Below are 18,850 nucleotides of genomic sequence, written 5' to 3'. Positions count from 1 at the left end.
TAATTCTAAAAGCTTCTCTAAAGATACTCAATTCCCACTAATCAGGTTTTGACTGGAACACAAGTTACTTTTTCCAGTTAAAGACTCTGAACTACAAACCTACCCTATCAGCCTCATAGCAAGAGATACCTAATTTAATAAATTGCCTGAGAAAAAGACAGTGGGATATTAAGAAATATGGAATTAAAGTATTTTTTTAACTGTGCTGTAAGAAGGCAAGTGCAGTGTTCAACATCTTCTACATTTAATCTGTATCTCACTTTTCTACAGATGTGGATAATAAGCGCTCATTCAAGTACAGTTAGTAAAAATAAATAAATGTAAAATCGTAAACGTTAGAATTCCAAATTATTTTTTAAAAAATCAATCACAAAACTAAAATCATATTACACTGTCAATCCCCACAGGGCTATCGGAATAAAAGACTACCAGCTTGGGTAAACGTTCTACAGTACCACTGCCACAGCTAAGAAAACCCTGCTAATTACTTTTGAATTGAAATAGCTTTTGCTGTTCTCTCACAAAGGTAATGTCAGAAGGAGGCCTAAGTCCAGTCCTATGCTGTGATGTGCAGAAAATGAGCCACCAGGAAACCCCTTCTTCTGATCCTAAGAACTCACCCTCAGTTGGCATGAGTAAGCATACGCATAGTATACTCAAAGCTATCTGCCCACAAAAGAGAGAGTGACCAAAAATCTATACATGATGGCTTTTATTTATTACAATAATGTAGCAGGGCACTCTTCACAAATGAAGGGATACAGTGGTGCCCCGCAAGACGAATGCCTCGCAAGACGGAAAACTCGCTAGACAAAAGGGTTTTCCGTTTTGGAGCTGCTTCGCAAAACAAATTTCCTATGGGCTTGCTTCGCAAGACGACAATGTCTTGCAAGTTCCTGCTGGTTTTTTTCCCCTTCCCCCTTTTTCTAAGCCGCTAAGCAGCTTATCAGCTGATCAGATCAGCAGATAAGCCGCTAAAAGGGCTAATAGCGCTAATCCACTAATCCGCCAATGGGCTTGCTTCGCAAGACGAAAAAACCGCTAGACGAAGAGAATCACAGAACCGATTCTTTTCGTCTTGCGAGGCACCACTGTAAATGGAAGTCAACAAATTTCAGCCTTGAATAACAAACCCTTATGTAAATACTACCCAATTGGAGACACAATTGAACACAATAATGAGGACTAAAATGTGCTTTCAAAACCAAAGTTATATTTCTTTTAAACCAAAAGCTGAGAATTTCAGAAGTGGACCATCTGACAGTTCCCACCACACTAAGCACAAAACTATGTGCTTATAGACAACTACCAGCCCACAGTCTAATTATTTCAGTACGGGGTGGGGTGAGAATCAGTTCTGCTTGTTATGAAGTCCCTGTTTCTCTGGGAAGTATACAGTGCCTTTGAGTCAGTTATTCAATATACAGTATTATAGGCAGAAGCTTCTCTTACTTTAACAATCACTTATTGTCCTAATACGATGACAATGTTTGTCACTAAGCTATGCTATAACTGGTCAACACCTCACCCCCCCTTTAGTCATTGGCTGACCTACTGAGCAATGATGTATCCTAAAGATTGCTTTAACTATGTAGACAGGTATCAAATAGCTCCATCAAGACTATTACCTTCATAACACAGGGAAGTGTAATCATTAAAGCATCTTTAATTCTAAAGCTTTCTTTTTCATGACATATGGGATGAAGGATAGCAAAGCTCCATTATAAGCATATATTCCATATAGAAAATAGGTTCACGATAGCTACTGAAATGTACAAATACATATACAGCCCAAAACATCCGTCATACAGTTATGCAAAGGAAAGTCTTCCAAGGGATGTGCCCTATAATTCAGGACATCCTGACTCACTGGCTCAAATTTGCCAGCTGACTTTTATGACCTCTAGAACGGGAAGCCCTAACACAGGATTTGTCACAAACAAAACAGGATGCAAGTGATAAAATATACCATCATCCCTACCTCACAACTGAGAAGAAAAAAACTTTTATATTAAAGGAAGCCAAAATTCAACTGAACACATTTTCACGTTGATTTTTAACCACACATTTGTAAATGCTCAAAACTATTTGGGGAGATAGGTTTTTCTGGAAATAACAGATGATTTATTTTAAAAGTAAATTATAAAAGTTGCTTAATTAATATAGGTCATGGAGGGAAACAATTAGCTAAGACTAACTCCTTAGTGCACCTAAAAGATTTAAGCATGGAAGTTATTGGACCCATGAAAAAAAAACCTCTACTTCAAAATACCAGTTATTTCTGGAAACAAGAAGCAGATGTTTTCCTCTGTTTGGCTCAGCTGTGCAACAGCACAACAGGCCTTTTGTTATGCTGTCAGCAAGAATTTTATTACAGCCTTTTTTACAGTGTTCATCACTAGGGAATCTGGGTGCATGGTACACTTTGTATATTAAAGGAGAATTCATAATAATGGCATAAACAGAAAACAACAGTTGCAACCAGAGCAACTTTGTTAGTAGTCTTCCATGATTTTAAATAATGGCAGAAAGAGGAATTAGTCTTTCAAAAGAAAGAACCATGCAATAATCCACCAAAAAGGTATTTTAACAGGATGTGACAAAATAATTTCCAAAAAATCAGAAAAGCTGTAACTCTGCTTTTTTGCAACAGAAAAGTAATTTCAAAGACAGTGTGCAACCAAAAGAGAAAGCCTAGCTGACATGTATTTATGTTCCCCATTCTCATCTACTGTATACAGTATTATTTGAAACAGTAAAATAAAATTACATATTTTTAGAAGAAAGTAGCAAACAGTGGGAAGAATTCAGTGTTGCACTATTCGGATAGTCCTCTCCATCTCCCCTCTCCTCCCCCTGCGTGTTATTTGGGGGGGCTGTCCCAACCCCTCAGATCTGAATTGGGAAGTGTGGGGAACACACAGGAGGAAGCCTCATTGCACTAGCAGGATTTGTTGCACTAGCTCCTGCTGGCACAACTGTTTAGCTGAATACAGCCCCGTGTTTGTTTTCAATTTGGTTTGTTGTAAATAAAGAGAAATGCATCCCATTACTTTTCCAGAGTTCTGTATCAGAAAATCCAAACCTCGGAACTCATCACTACAAAATTGAAGAAGCGAATACCCACTGATGCTTTTCTGTTGCGAAGGAAAATAAGGATGATCAATAAATACTTCTTAACATTCTATTTTTTTCTGGACACCTTCTTAATAAACATTAGACATAATACACCAAAGTTAATGGTAAATGTGCATGCATTTTTTGTTAATTTTCATTCAATCAGTCCCAGTGCCAAATTAAGTACTACTTTTACAACTTCACCATGCTCAAGTAGTAGCACATATCTTGTCAACAAGGCTAGAAGGCATTCTACTGTAATACAAATTAATGAAAAAGTGTAAAATGCAGATTGTGTGTACGGGGGGGGGGGGTCTAGATTCTAGTTCTTCCTCATAGTTAGTATTATATGATCAGCATTATCACTGCCAACAGTGATGAAAGAGCCTCTCCTCTACATCTACATTTGGTGTACCCTGCAGACAGGGGAATCTAACAGTGCAATACTAGGCATATTTACTCTGAGGTATACAGAACTCACTCCCTAATAAGCATAGTTAGGATTGCTGTCCATGTCTCTTACAGAAGTCTATTCATCCACAGATATAAGCCATATTAAGTTTAATAGGACTAACTCCAAGGTAAGCGTGTAGAGGATCACAACCTGATCCTCTGCCCTCACAGAATAAAGAAATCTCCTACAGCATTTTGAATACTGTTAATATATTTGTATTGTAAAAAATATGTTATCAATCATTATATTAAACTGTGTATTATTTGAATAAAACTGAGCCAAAAATAGCCCCAATGTTACCTGCCATTAGACCTGTTTTCATATTTTAGTGAAATACAGTGAAGTTGCAGGTAATTTCAGGCCCTGCTTTCCATGCTGCCAGTGTACTTTATGAATAAAAATATTTCAAAAGATTTTCTACAAAATTGGCCTCAAGCAATAAAACATTGTCTTAAGTAGCCCAAAAAATTGCCGAGATTACAAGGTAGGCACTTCAAAGCACTTCAGTATAGGGACATATAGGCCTTCATTAGTTTAAGAACTTATCTATTATTACCCCCATCCCCCAAAAAATGCTCCAATTATATTTTAAAGATAAATATCACTCTTGCGGTAATTTCACACACATTCATGAAGTTTTCCATCTCTTTAAACATGAGCCAACATGTTAGCATATATGTTTTGCATATTGCACAGTTAAGAATTGGAACTCTACCAGAAAAACAAGAACTTACTCCTGAAGAAAAAATAATAATATGTAACACCTAGATGAATTTTAGTATCACACATTAAACCCTAAAGTAGACTAAACAATCATAATAGTTTCAATTTTAATAGGTTAAAGCAAGGTTAACTTATACCAACAGCAGTGCTTCTACTAGTAATGCATCTATCACTGATAATTATCACCTTAATTTGGGTAGAGACCTATGCATGAATGTGTTTAATTTACCCAATAGATTTTATGACAGTTATTACAAATAAAATTCCTAACTACATAATTACAAAAGGGATAACTGAAATGTCACAGATATTATTCCTATTATTACACAATCTGTTATTATTTGAAGTTAAAACAGTGGTAAAACTTGCCAAGGTATCTACCTATTTATCTGGCTTGTTTGTTTTTTAATGTGCCAGTTTCCCACCTATCAACCACATAATGCTGAAGGGCAGAGGTAGCTCACATAGTGTCCTCCCAAAGTTGCTGGACTACAACTCCAATCATAAGAGAAACATGAGAAGAGCTGTGCTGGGCCAGGCCAGTGACCAAATAGCTGCCAAATCAACACACTCTTCCACCCAACCTCAGAGCTGGTGAAGGGACACAGATCACAACAAAGCTGTCAAGACAATCCTTACCCACCTTTACAGCTTCAAAGTTGGGAGAAAGGCTTGTTACATGTCAAAGCGCAGTGCCATACCCATCTTGTTAAATGTAACTGTTGAAGGCCAGCTAACCATCTTTCAAATATTAATGTTAGTTTGACCTCAGAAGCATGCACTACCAATTCAGTTCTCTTACTCCAGGCAAACTATACACAGAATTACAATATATCACCAAAGAGGTCATAGTTTTAACTAAATATCCAGTTTTATTGCTAAGAATGCTTACTGTAAGAATGCTTATTTTCTAAAGAAAATAAAGAAATGATTTGCTTCCGTTTTGCATGATAGCCCAAAGGTCTGTGTACTGGCTAAGATTCAAAGACCAAACTTCAAACTAAGGAACTGAGCACACCCCAAAGAATCTTCCTTTTTTTATTTGAATGGCAGACTCCCATTTCCTTTTTTCATCAGTTTCAAAAGTGGTTTTCCATGAGGACTTCTATTTGAGAAACACAAGCCCAAACCTTCTTAGGAGTAGAAAACTGCCTATGTGTTTATTTGGATCTAAGCCACTCATATGTAGCCCATATAATAAAAGCTTATGGGCCTTTGCATAACATTAAATACGTATGTTTTCCTTCTCTTCCCTCAGTGTAGCTGCAGTCTTCAATTAACTGTGGTTTATTACTGTATCTGTGGCTAATATTTAACTATGGTTTACAGAAACAACCAGAATCATAGGACACAGTTTAAAGTTGGCTTGTTTGAATAAGCCATGGTTAAGACCAACTATGGCTTGTTGGGGTTTAGATGTAACAAGTAACTGCAAGAAGTTTAAAATGGAAGTAAAAGCTGCCCATTGCATCACTGCAGTCATAACAGAGAGAAAAAAGGAAATACCATAATCCATGAGCCAGAAGCTCATTCATCCAACACTAAATCATTTCCACATCACACTAAACCAAGTGCAACACAAACAAGCTAGAAGGAGTTGCAGTGAGCTTTGGGCTCACACATTCCCCAGACCCTTCCCATTCAACTAGAAGGAGTTCAGAAGATTTTGCTTCCACTTTCTTTTCAAAGTACCGGTAGCTTGTTTAATTGCTGCTGCAATATGAGATAGAAAACTTTTGCTTCTATTTTAAGAAAGTTAATTATTATGACTGAACCTGGAGAAACTATAAACACCCTAAACCAGGCATCCCCAAACTCGGCCCTCCAGCTGTTTTGGGACTACAACTCCCATCATCCCTAGCTAACAGGATCAGTGGTCAGCGATGATGGGAATTGCAGTCCCAAACAGCTGGAGGGCCAAGTTTGGGTATGCCTGACCTAAACCATGCTGTATTTACACACACACACACACACACACACACACACACATATATATATATATATATATATATATATATAACACAATAATAGAGCAAGCCAACTTCAAGTCATGGTTTACAATCCTGGCTTGTTCCCCTAAACCAGCATGAGTCAATATTGTGTCCTCCAGATATTGTTCGACTACAATCCCATCATCTCTGTCTACTGGCTGGGACCAAATTGTAGTCCACAACATCTGGATGGCACCATTTTGGAAGAGATAAGAGACCAAGTATTTCTCTCTGTCAGATGTTAGGCTCTATTTAGATATTCACTATTTTGATACTCACCCCCACTGGTGTGCTTCTATATTCACAAAAGGAAAGCTCTATAAGAGAAGAGTCACTACTATATATGTAGCATATTTTCATTTCCACAAGTATGTGGTAGCTTATTGCCTAGTTGAGGGAGATATTGAATAAGGAAACTTGAACAGAAGATGCTGAAGGAACTTTTATTTATTAAATCTTTTGACTACATTTGGCAGTACACCATTGGTTTTATTTGTCTAAAAGCAGCAAATACAACAGTTCTTGTTATCAACCTACATAAAACCAAGCCTGAAATTCCTTTCAGGTCAATCAGCAAGGAGGAAGAAATGACTGAAAAATGGTCAAGCCTGAATTTTGATTATCACCAACAAGTTTACATATGTGAAGTTATCACTTTGCATTGGAATTACTTTAATTATTCCAACACAGACCTGAACTGAAGAATATATAGATTTATCATTTTATACCACCACTACATTTTAGCACTTAAGTACCTGAACTGTTTCTAGCTTCAAGTTACCACTTACTTAAATACAGAGTTTTAGTGAACTAAGTTTTGATTTAACAATGCATGTGTTCCACAAACTACCCAAAAGTAGTTAGTGACCCCAAGGTTCATATTCACCTCCCAGATATCTAAAACATCTTTTGCTTATCTTTTATGGAACAGTGCAAGCTTTTTTATGTCTGGCAGGTCTCTTCTGTTAGCTAACACCATTTTAGACAGATACAGCCTTTGGGTTTTCTGTTTTGGTTATAAACTTTCTTTTTTTAAAAAAAGAAGGGGGGATTGAATGGCAATCTCTGTAACTTGACTGCTGAATGCTCAAATATTCAGCAAGAAACTAAACAACACTAGCATCAGAAGTACTGGATTAATAAGAATCCAGTTGCATCTGTTGCTACTATCCAAATATGGTTAGCTCAATTTCCATCTCATCCCTTTAAAAGTAACAAGAAACAGTAAAGAAACATGCTCAGAACATCATATACACATACTGGATAGAAATTAAAGATTATTCTTCTTAACCCTGTCTATCCTTCAACTGAATTGGGAAAGAAGCATTTCCCATCAATTAGTTAAATATCCGCTGGGATCCAAGTGCATTTATCAGGAAGTGGATACAACTGAAGGATGGCAAATCAGGGATAAGGACAAAATTAAAAACCAGAACAATTTAAAAAACAACAACCAGTCTACCCTACAATCAATGATTCTTCCAAGTATGGTCTCCAAAAAAGCCGGTTCAGGAAACATAAAATGAAGTAATGTGAAGCCTAATTTCTTAGATCTGAATGTCAAAGTATTATAGAAAGACAAAATAGTGAGAAATGCACATGAGATTGATTAAGATTACTGGCAACGACTATTTTCTATGTCCTATTTCAACACATTTTCTAGAAGGCTCTTGTTCCAGGATTCTTTGCTAACCGAAGTAGCAACAGAGAACAGATGCTTCCCTGTCTCAAAAAGAGCCAACTGTAGCATGGTTATCTTCCCATAGTGCCCCCCTCTCTCAGCCACATATAATCACAGCAAGTATGATTCAAAAGACTCCATTCAGAACTTTTAACAAAAACATTCCCAGGCTGAGAATAAAATATAACAGCCTAACAACAATGGCCTTGCATAATTTACATTAAACCCCAAGTATTACTGGCTACAGATTAAGAGTTTTAATTACCACATCAGTGCTTAAGCATAACTACACTGCAACCCAATATCCACTACCCTAGGAATAAGTCCCATTAAACTCAATGGGACACTTCTGAGCAGACATGCGTACAACTACACATTAGATTTGCAAATTTCTACACACATGCTTTGTGAACAATTTATATGGGGATACAAAAAGTATTTTAAACTAGGTGTCTAGATACCCATTTTAATCTTGAAGAACTATGTTTGAAAAATAGGTATCATTCAACTTTTACTGAGACACAACAACATGCAGCCTAAGTTACTGTGTTTCTGAGACTAAGAAATTATGGTCTTAAGCACTGTAGCTTTTTAAAGTTCACAAAAGGCTACAGAAGGACTTTAAAGTGAAAAGGAGGGTATTCAACTCTCCTTTCTACAACTCTTACAAAATTACCCAAAGTGTGTCACTGCATTTGTGTGTATAAGGAATGATTTCACACAAAACTATTTCCTACATGAACTGTATTCCTCTGGAAGAAATATGTTGTTTGTCACTTCTTAGGAATGTACATATAGACATGTATTTCACCCATACTTATGTCACAATCATGAAAGAACAACCAATAGGCATTTCTACCAGTGTATCCCACACTGCAAAACAAACATGCGTGCTTTGTCACGTGTGATGATACAATCCCAAATTCCGTGAGCAGTCCTAGATGGAAGCAAAAGAGTGCTTATGTGAAGCAGCTCCAACATTTAGGCATAAAGAAACCAAGTGAAAAGTTTACAGAATAACATACCTCTTGAGTTCTTTCTGATGGCTTTTTCCGCAGTGCTTGTTTAATCCTGGGATCCACAAGAGATGTCATCCTATTACTCTTGTTATCCAGTTGCCCTAGTTCACAAAAGGTTTCCCCCCCCCCAAGTCCAGCCAAACCCCCTTGTTACAACAATAATGGTCTTGAAGAGGTTGTGGTGGTTTTTTTTAAGTAATTCCAGACAACGGGCAAATCTGAGGAACTGAAAGGTTTCACGAAGATCTCAGCACCTCCAATACATATTCCGCATCCCCAGAGAGGTCCAGCAGGGAAGAAAACATCCAGAGTTTCATCTCCTTCCAAGGTTTAGAAACTTTTTACAGCACGATCAAGGAATGAAAACAGTAGCCACTTCTCTTCCAGCAGGGATCTTGGGAGCGGGATCCAAGAAAAGACCTCATAACGCCACAAGGTTCAAAGGAGGAAAATGTTTTGGAAAAGAGAAAGAGGGGAGTGTTTGTGGTTTCTGGAAGGAAAAAATGTTTGGAAGTCGGGTGGCCAAATTCTCCTCCAGAATCCGCGCCAAGGGAGAGCCGCCGTGGGGGGGGGGGGGAGGGTCAGATTAAGCACATGGAGGGCTCGGGAAACCTGGCGAGAGGGTCAGTGGGGGGGGGGGAGGCATGGCCGAATCCAGGTGTTGGGTGGGGAGGGGGTGGCTCAGCCATGGGGAAGAGGGAGGGACGGAGCGGGGAAGGCGAGCCAACGGATTCCAGAAATATGGAGGGCGGGGATGAAGGGGGGTGTTAAATCCGATGGTGAAATTTTAGGAGAAGGAATGGGAGGAGAGGGAAAGGGGTTGTGGCTGGGACTCCGCTCGTAGAAACGGAAGCTTCGCTGCGACTTGCTAATTTGGGGCGGAGAATGAAATGGGGGGGGGGGAGTGAGAGAGAGAAGAAAAAAAGATGTGGGGAGGAGAGACGCTGGCTGACTGACCCGTGTGTGTGTGAAATTCTGTCACGCGGAGCAAGGAACTCCCGTGTCAGCAGGGCAACGGGGGGGGGGGCAGAGAAAGTGTCCGTTGAGGGCGTTGAAGCGACACAAACCGCTCTCCGTGGGGCGAGCAGGCACGTCGTCCGGCCGGGGGGTCCCGGGCTGGGTCCCCGTTCGCTCCCTTCCTCCCCTCAGCGGCGCGGTGCCCGCCCGGGGCTCCTCCAGGCTTCTCCCGCGGCTGCCCGACGGGCGCGCGGCGCAGGCGGCGGCTGCTTCATCCTCCACAGGCGGAGGGAGTCCGCTCGTCCTTTCCCTCGTTCTCCTCCTCCTCCTTCGGCTCGGGAGCGGGCGGGATACTTGCTGGGTTAGAAGTTACCGGCCAAAGTCTCCGGACTTTCTTCGGCCCGCCCGCTGCCTCTCGCTCACTCGCTCGCTCGCAGGGACGTGGCTGGCTTCGCGGTTCTCGTCCTCTCACACACTACTCATCCTTTGCGCGGGCGGGGGTTGAGGCGCACAAGTTCAACCGGCGACTCAAAACTTCCTCCGCTGCTTCTCCTTCTAGATAAACAAAATGAGAGATAACCCACCGTCATTCGCCGAAATAAAAATTGGGGATAAAGGCATCCCTTCTCACACTCGCCACAAAAAACGCACCCGAGCCAGGGAGTTTTTCAGAAGCCGCGAAGGCGGGCGCCTTACACGGAGTATCAATTAGCGGAGGGAGGAGGAATAGGAGTATAAGACTTTCGACTCCAGAATGGGCTGGTGGGAAAGGCGGGGCATGATCTAGACCCCGCCCACAACCATTGCTCCTTCGTGGAATGGAGAATCATAGAAACTGAAAGGCTAGAGTAACACCATAGAGTTGGGACGTTAAACACACACACCCTGGCTTCCGGTTCCATTTAGAATGTGGTAGCCGCGTAATATGTCTGCGTGGAAGCGAGCGGAGCACAGCCGCGCCTGCACTTGGTTGACCGCAGCTTTTGACTGAGGGAGCGGTGGCGGTGACAGTTAACCAGGATAACTCTTGCTGCGGAGCGTTGATAACTCATTCATAGCAACACCGTTGGCTGAATTTAGTGCACTTGAAATACCATTATTATTGTTGTTGTATTTTTTTAAAAAATGCATATCGTCATAATACAAAACACCCACCTCAAAGTGCAATATGGAGATACCCCCTAAGGCAGGCGTGGCCAAACTTGGCCCGCCAGCTGTTTTGGGACTACAACTCCCATCATCCCTAGCTAACAGGATCAGTGGTCAGGGATGATGGGAACTGTAGTCCCAAAACAGCTGGAGGGCCAAGTTTAGCCATGCCTGCTTAAGGCTATCTAGCAGGGTTGCTGTAAGCCACTACCTTGCTCCCTTAGTCCTCCTGTCTGCAATACGGGAATCCCTTAAAGATTATTGCAGTGCCTGGAGACAGATTGGTCTCTACAGCGACAGTAGGCACTGTAACCAGTGCTTTTTTTCTATAAAAAAAAAATTAGGGATACTCTCATTTTGACTCAAGAAATGCACCATTGTATAGTTCAAATTGGAGAAAATAAATAAATGGACAAAAGTACAAAGATTCACAAAATGTTTAGGGGTATGCGTACCCCTGTGTCCCCCCCAGAAAAAAGCACTGACTGTAACTCTCCAACCACTCCTGAAGGCACACTCCTCCATTCCCCCCACCCCCGAAACAGATGGATGCTAACAACAGCAGCAATATGGGGCTATTAACAGTGGCTGTGCGGCAGAGTTGTTGCAAACCACTATCAAAATGTGGGGGCACATTGCAGGGTTCTTGTAAGTAGCCTTTTTTCAGCACCATCCCTACCCCAAAAACGTAGCATAGGAACAATGGCATCGCTGGGATGTGGAGATGTGAACAGTGATAAACTTACTCCTCAACCTCTGAAATGTTCGAATAATAGCATGACAGTGTTGTGGAAATATGAACAGCGGACTACAATGAAAGTTTGTTGTCATAAACTACTCTCAGCCGCAGCCTCCACCACCCTGTTTGCCCATCTCCAACAAGGCAAGAAGGCAAGGATATTTTAAAGCTTATTCTTCTTGTGAAGCAGAAAGCATTTACAGAGCAACTATTGGTGCTAAAAGTAATGACGAAATCTGGTTGTCAAACTATCGTTGTAGTCTGTCTATGTTCTCTTATAATGGCAATGGCACCCACCCACCTGAGACATGCTGAAACTGAGTTCCGACTGAAAAAGAGCCCTGCACGTATGGAACATGGTAGCATCATGATCAGCAGCCCACACTGGCCAACTCACCAGTGTGGAGTGTATTTTTGAAGTCTGGTAATAGATTGACCAGGCTCCTAAAAATAGGTTGTTAGCACGGCTGAGGAACATTAGTTCAGTTCCTGAGTTTTAAGAGGTTATATCATTATACAAGTAGTTCCAAGCAAAGAAAAGACATTTGGGAAAGATTGCTTGATAAAAAGAAATATGAGTGCTACTTGCTTATTCTGGAATTAAGGAACACCATACCAGAATAATTTCTTACAGATTGAAAAGTAAGCATCCTCTGTAATACAATGGTACCTCGGTTGTTGTATATCTTCATTGACAAACATTTCAGTTTTTGAATGCTGTAAACCTGGAAGTAAATGCTTCGGTTTTCAAACACGCCTCAGAAGTCAAACATGCCACGCGGCATCTGCTGAGTGCAAGATCCTGAGGCCCAGCTGTCAGCTATTGAGTTTTCAGTTTTTGAACGTTTCAGAACTCGAACTGTCTTCCAGAACGGATTATGTTTGAAAAGCAAAATACCACTGTATATTAAGGACACTTAACTTGTAAAACATATTTTTGAATAAGTATACAGTGTACCTCAGGTTAAGAACTTAATTCGTTCTGGAGGTCCGTTCTTAACCTGAAACTATTCTTAACCTGAGGTACCACTTTAGCTAATGGGGCCTCCCACTGCCACTGCACCGCCGTCGTGCGATTTCTGCTCTCATCCTGAAGCAAAGTTCTTAACCCCAGGTACTATTTCTGGCTTAGCGGAGTCTGTAACCTGAAGTGTTTGTAACCTGAAGCATCTGTAACCTGAGGTACCACTGTATTATACTTAGATTAAAACACACAGATGTACACACATACACACATTTGCCAGGCTTATGTAAGGTGCATTATTGTCTAGCCAATACACTTACAAACTGCTCATCCTCATAAGCAGGGTGTCTACAATTCACAAAATACTGGAATGTGGGAGTGAATAACAGGAGGTAAATGAATCACTCCTTAATGCCTCTGCTTCCTGCATATTTCCTCTGAATCACCCTGACAGGGCCATTGTTAAAGGGGGGGGGCTGTTTAGGATATAGGTAGAACACAGATCTGACCCTAGCTAGTATAGCATAAACTATGGCCTCTATGTATGGAGAGGGCTCTGCAATCACAGAAAAATAAGTGACAGTAAAATATTTTTACTGATACTTTCTGATGCATATATTTGTCAGTGGTCCATCTTTCTAACACCAGCCTCATTAGCAGCAGCTCTGTAGTATGGGTTCTAGCAACAAAAGCCTCTTTCAGTCATGCCCTCTAATATTTCTGAGGAATAACAATGCAATGCCTACTCAGAAGTATGTCATATTGAGTTTGATGGGCCTTAAGCCCGGGTAAGTGTGAACAGGGTATAGGATTGTAGCCTATAAGCTTATACATGTGTTTTCCTTAATACAAGTGAGCTATAGGTCTTTTATACACATAAACATGAAGATCCAGAACATGGCATCGTATTTCATACAACTATTTTCAGTGACCAATTGCTAATGCACGATACATAAAACGTTTTTTCTTTCTTTCAAATTGACACTGAGTTGGGAAGAGAGTGACATGATGGAAATTTATGACTTTTAATTGTGGGATTTAACTCTAAAATCTAGAAAGCTGGATATGTAACCCAGCTGTACAAGTCAGAAACTGCTATCAGTTGTGTAACCAAAAGCAATTTTTTCTTACCTATCTTCCTTATTTTCTTACCTATCTTATCTTCTTCCTAGAGCACAATTATGTGAATGGCAGAAATTCTGGGAGAAATAAGAGTTGGAACAGAACCCTGAAAGTCTGGACAATGACTGGAATAACTATTTGTAAAATCAATTTGCTGCACTTTCAAAGTTGGAGTGCCAAAATTTCTTAGTGATGAATGAAAAGGTGGTGAAAGAGTATCATCCCTGTATTACTAAACATTCCTTTTGTTACAAATCTATTTACAGACAGCAGCTGATTCAACTCTTTCCCCCTTTGTTTTTGTTGGGTGGTCTGATGTGGCGTTCCATTGACAACTCTGGAATGTTCACCAACTGTTAATGGACAGAAAGGTCATGAATGGCAAAACAGTGCTACACCGTATGAAATGTGATTCATCATTTAAGAAAGTAATCACAACAAGAGCAACAACTAGGGCAACCTGAAACATGACAAGAAGGCTACAGTCCTGAATAGAAGCAAACTCCCATTAGCATTTCACATGACATTACTAGGAAAATGTAGGGTGAAAATCCTAAATATAGGCATGAATCTTGTATGAAATGCCTGCACAATGCACTGCACATAGTCACACTGTTGCAGTTGCCATATTTCAAAAAGTAACATTCCTGAGCATTTTTAAGGAAACACACCCAAGACGTTGAATTGTTATTTTATTTTTGAAACCATACAACCATACATCTGGGTTTTCCCAGACATTTTGCCAATTTGGACATGTCAGGAAGTACTGTAAGCTGTAAGCACAGATTTCCACAAAACATTTGATCACTATCATATCAACCAGAACTTGACAGAGATGGCAATGAGACTAAGAATGTTGAAGGAGCCCCAGGAACGCATGTTCCAACTATTTTAGTTCCATAATAGTAACAAATAATATTTGGTTCTCTGACTAAAATTATAACTGTGCAGTGCATTTTTATAAATGGAAATAAATCATTTTCTGTGAAATCTATACATGTCAATTAAGAAGGAAGCGCCACTGAATTTCAATGTGTTTTTCTCCCAGTTACTATATGCAGAGTTACCTAGAAATAACTTTTTTCCTTTCTTTTTGCCAAGTGTCCACTATTCAGAATATCAGCAGATCATTTCTATTCGCTACTGCCTGTAAAAAAAAAACCCAAAAACCATCAGACCTAAACTCTGTAACTCTAACTCTGAAACAATAATACAGGACAATTCAGATAGTATATTTTACTTTTGAAATGGTGCTGTTCTCTGTCATCCATTCTGAATTGTCTCTGAAGTGCTGGCTCCTAAGGTTTGACCATTCGGTAACTACAGTGAGGGTTAAACATGTAAAAGGCTGCATTTACATTGAAGTAAATGGGAGCTGCAAATTGCAAGCTACTTACTTAAAGAACGAATGAACTAATTTTTTTTTCTGGCAAAAGGTGTCTATTGTTTTCACGACTTCTGCCCAGCTATTTGCAATTCAAAGTAGTTTATGATGTATCTGCAAGGCAAACTGGTTCGTGGACAGGTGGAGACACTGAAAACATATACGCCTCAATCCAGTCTGCAGTATGTATTTGCAAAAGCAGGCTTTAACATGCATAGCCCCAACTGGACAAGTAACCACAAGCACGTGAGCAAGTGGGTGCTGTGTAGGAACACTTCAAGCTGTAAAAAGCCACACCCAGAAGCTGGGACCTAACTAAATTCAAAACTGCATGTGCAATTCCAAGCACATAAAATTTATCATTTGGGAATCTTCCCCCACCCACATTAACATATATGACTATCATTAGCAACTTGCACTTTTCCCGCTTCACCAAACACCTTCCAGTTTGGAGAGTAAATCTCACACCTGGTTACTTTGGATGCTGGCCAATAATACCCTGCAACTATTATTGGATGCAATCCCATCATGATGTGGTTGCTGACAGTTTAAGAGCGTGCAACCTTCCTTCCTGCATTCCACCACCATTTCCTTCATATTTTTACTCTTCAGTCTCCAATGAAATGGTTAAGGGGGTTTTTGTTTTGTTTTTTTGGTGAAACGAAAAGAAAAAAGGGAAAAAGGAAGAGTCATCTCAATATCACAGATGCATTAAAAGTTGCTGATCTTTAACCATTGTCAGAGCGGGGAAAGGATGGTCGGGTGTCAGTAAAACTGACAAGGCTTCCCTCTTCTACACGACCTTGTCAAGTGACAGGATGGCAAATGCCGATGAATGTAGAAAAAGTTCAGCAAGGAAGCTCCATTTCATAATGGAGACCATAGAAGCACTTCTGCAGAAGGAGGAATGGCTGGGTGGATTGGACCAGTGGCGTAGCGTGGGGGGTGCAGGGGGGCCCGGCCGCACCGGGCGCAACATCTGGGGGTTAGGGTTAGGGGGCACAAATCCACGGGTTAGGGGGCACAAATTACTTGCCTTGCCCCGGGTGCTAACAACCCACGCTATGCCACTGGATTGGACACAAAACTCAGGCTTCTAATGCAGGCCTCTAAATACCCCGGCTTAACAAAAATACCTGATAAAGAAATGCTAGATTCTGGAGCCTGTGTTAATTAATTATAAATCAGCACATTCGCTTATTTTATATAGTATGCTTTGCTTTTGCTAATTTGGGGAAAATGGAAAGAGCTATGCGGCCCCCACAACCACTTCCTTCCCTCTTTCCTTTCCTCCCACTTCTGAGAATTTGCCAAGTGTTACTAGCATGCTTTAGTTTCAAGTCAGTCTTCACAATCCTGAGGGCTAGAAACTTCTCTCCATAAATGTATGCTGTGATCCTGTGTATACTAAATTGCTCACCCAAGACAAATTCTAGGCATTCAGTTGTAAGATAGCACAGCCCTGTTTATGCATGTCTCCTTCTTTCCAGGGCTAGATTTGCAGTTATGGTAAGCATATCATAGCACTGGACCTCATGTATTCCTCTCCTCATTTCATTCTATGAGCAGGCATCCCATTGTTGCCTTGCAGATGGCCTCCTTCCTTCTCCTTGCATTGTTCTACAATCAATGGTATGGAAAGATATGTCATATTCTTAACTATGTCTTGCAAGCATTCCTCATTATGAAAGACATCCTGCATCTGTTTTGATCTTTCAAGCTAACGGTTTGGGTTTCCTCTGCAACATTGCAAAGCTCCAGCTGCCTTTCTCTTGACATTTTGAGAGCAGGCATATGGTCAAATGCCTGTCATCCATCATCATATGAAGCTGAGTAGCCATTCAAGTCAGCAGAACACCCACTTTTCCAATAGGAACATATAGAAAGCTGTCTAAAACCATTGGTCCATCCAGCTCAGTATTTTCAACACTGGTACAGTCTTTCTTACATGGAGATGCCAGATTGAACTTGGGACCTTTTGGAAGTGAAGCTACATCCCTTCCCCCATCTAACCTGGTTCTGGTTTGGCTGATCTGGTTTCAGTAAGCTTTCTCCTTCCTCCTAAAAAGGTAAAGGGACCCCTGACCATTAGGTCCAGTTGTGACCGACTCTGGGGTTGCGGCGCTCATCTCGCTTTATTGGCTGAGGGAGCCGGCATACATCTTCCGGGTCATGTGGCCAGCATGACTAAGCCGCTTCTGGCGAACCAGAGCAGCGCACGGAAACGCCGTTTCCGTACACTGCTTTGGGGTCCCTTAGGACCAAAAAGCAGACTAGGGCCCACTCAGCCATGAAGGGGCATCAAAAGACATCCCTCATACCATTGTCCATTTCCTCCCTGCTCTGTGTTAATAATGGCCAAACTCTAGGTAACATAAGGTTACCAGACGTCCCCGTTTCCCGGGGACAGTCCCCGGATTTGCAATTCAGTCCCCTGACAAAATCCATCTATTTAGTAGGAAGTTGAAAAGTGTCCCTGGAGACATTGAAAAAAAATCTGGTAACCTTAAGGTAACACCATTTTGGACATGATACCATTTACCTGCTACTTTCTCTCCCCTCCTGTGTCAAGATACAATGAAAAAAATTTTGAACGGCGTTTAAAAAAATGTAAATTGCAGGCATGCAGAGTCTGATCCAGACTGGAATCCTGGCATGGTGCGTACAGGGGTCTTTAGCCTTTTGTTCTCTGCTGAGTCACAATCCAAATTGGAGGCCTCACACCTGTTGCTTGTTGCATTTTGGCTTCTTTTGGATCCAGATCAAGCTCCCTGTTTCTGCAATTTGCTTTTTAAAAACTATTTGCAGAGTTGCTAACTGAATGAATGCCTTTGTTTTGGCCATAAATATGCTACAAAATTAATACATTGTGCGATTTAAACGTGCCGTCACCTCTTACTGTTTTTATTTGTGAACAAACATCAGTCCTACTTCTACTTTAGAAACAGAAATCTGTCTAATGGCGCAATCCTAACCATGTCCACTCAGAAGTAAGTCCTGTTTAATTCAAAGGGGCTTAATCCCAAGTAAGAGGGTTGGGAATGCAGCCTAAATTGTTTTTAAATTAGACTGAAGAGTGGAAGGAACCGGGCATTTTTCATAACACGCAGGGTAATAATTCCCTGTTCTACTCTTGTCAGTCCTATTTGCATCCCGCTTATATTACAAAGAAAACAAGACCTCAGATACGATGATCAAACAAAAGCCGATCTGTGCACGAGGATCACAGGCTGCATCCTGGTAGGTACTGCACACATTATATTGTAATGGGCATGTGTGTTTCATGTCACCTTTGTATGTTGCACTTTCTTACAGCTCTATTTAGCATCAGCATCAGTTTACCTGCAGACACAGAAACATGTCACTAAACTTCATAGACATGCTGGATAATGCGGTCATCTAAGTAATGGACCTCAATTCCATGTGTAATATTTGCAAAAGCAGGTTCTAACTTGGTGGGGTGGGTGGAGAGTTAAACACTGGTGATGAAGTTCTTAACATTTGCATCTTCCACTGATTACAATCAGTTGCAGGTAGCTGTCATTTTTGA

The 18,850-nt window shown here is 40.8% G+C and overlaps 1 protein-coding gene across 8 annotated transcripts in view; it reads right to left on the bottom strand.

The window, feature by feature from the left end:
* RAPGEF6 (Rap guanine nucleotide exchange factor 6) overlaps positions 1–10,969 on the bottom strand; it is a gene marked incomplete at its 3' end in the record, with an annotated part of 139,346 nt that extends 128,377 nt beyond the window's left edge. For 2 of the 8 annotated variants that reach the window (XM_083487940.1, XM_083487945.1), the window contains exon 1: positions 8,992–10,962. In XM_083487940.1, the coding sequence (XP_083344066.1) occupies positions 8,992–9,060 (69 nt within the window). In that variant the 5' untranslated portion in view covers positions 9,061–10,962. Of the gene's footprint in view, positions 1–8,991 lie in introns of all 8 variants that reach the window. The other 6 variants (XM_083487942.1, XM_083487946.1, XM_083487943.1 and 3 more) reach the window with 4 other exon arrangements.
* Positions 10,970–18,850: the final 7,881 nt, after the last annotated feature.

The sequence above is a fragment of the Podarcis liolepis genome, assembly GCF_965112155.1.
Source record: "Podarcis liolepis genome assembly, chromosome: 2".
NCBI classification, from domain to species: Eukaryota; Metazoa; Chordata; class Lepidosauria; order Squamata; family Lacertidae; genus Podarcis; species Podarcis liolepis.
This window is presented reverse-complemented; position numbering and strand designations above follow the sequence as displayed.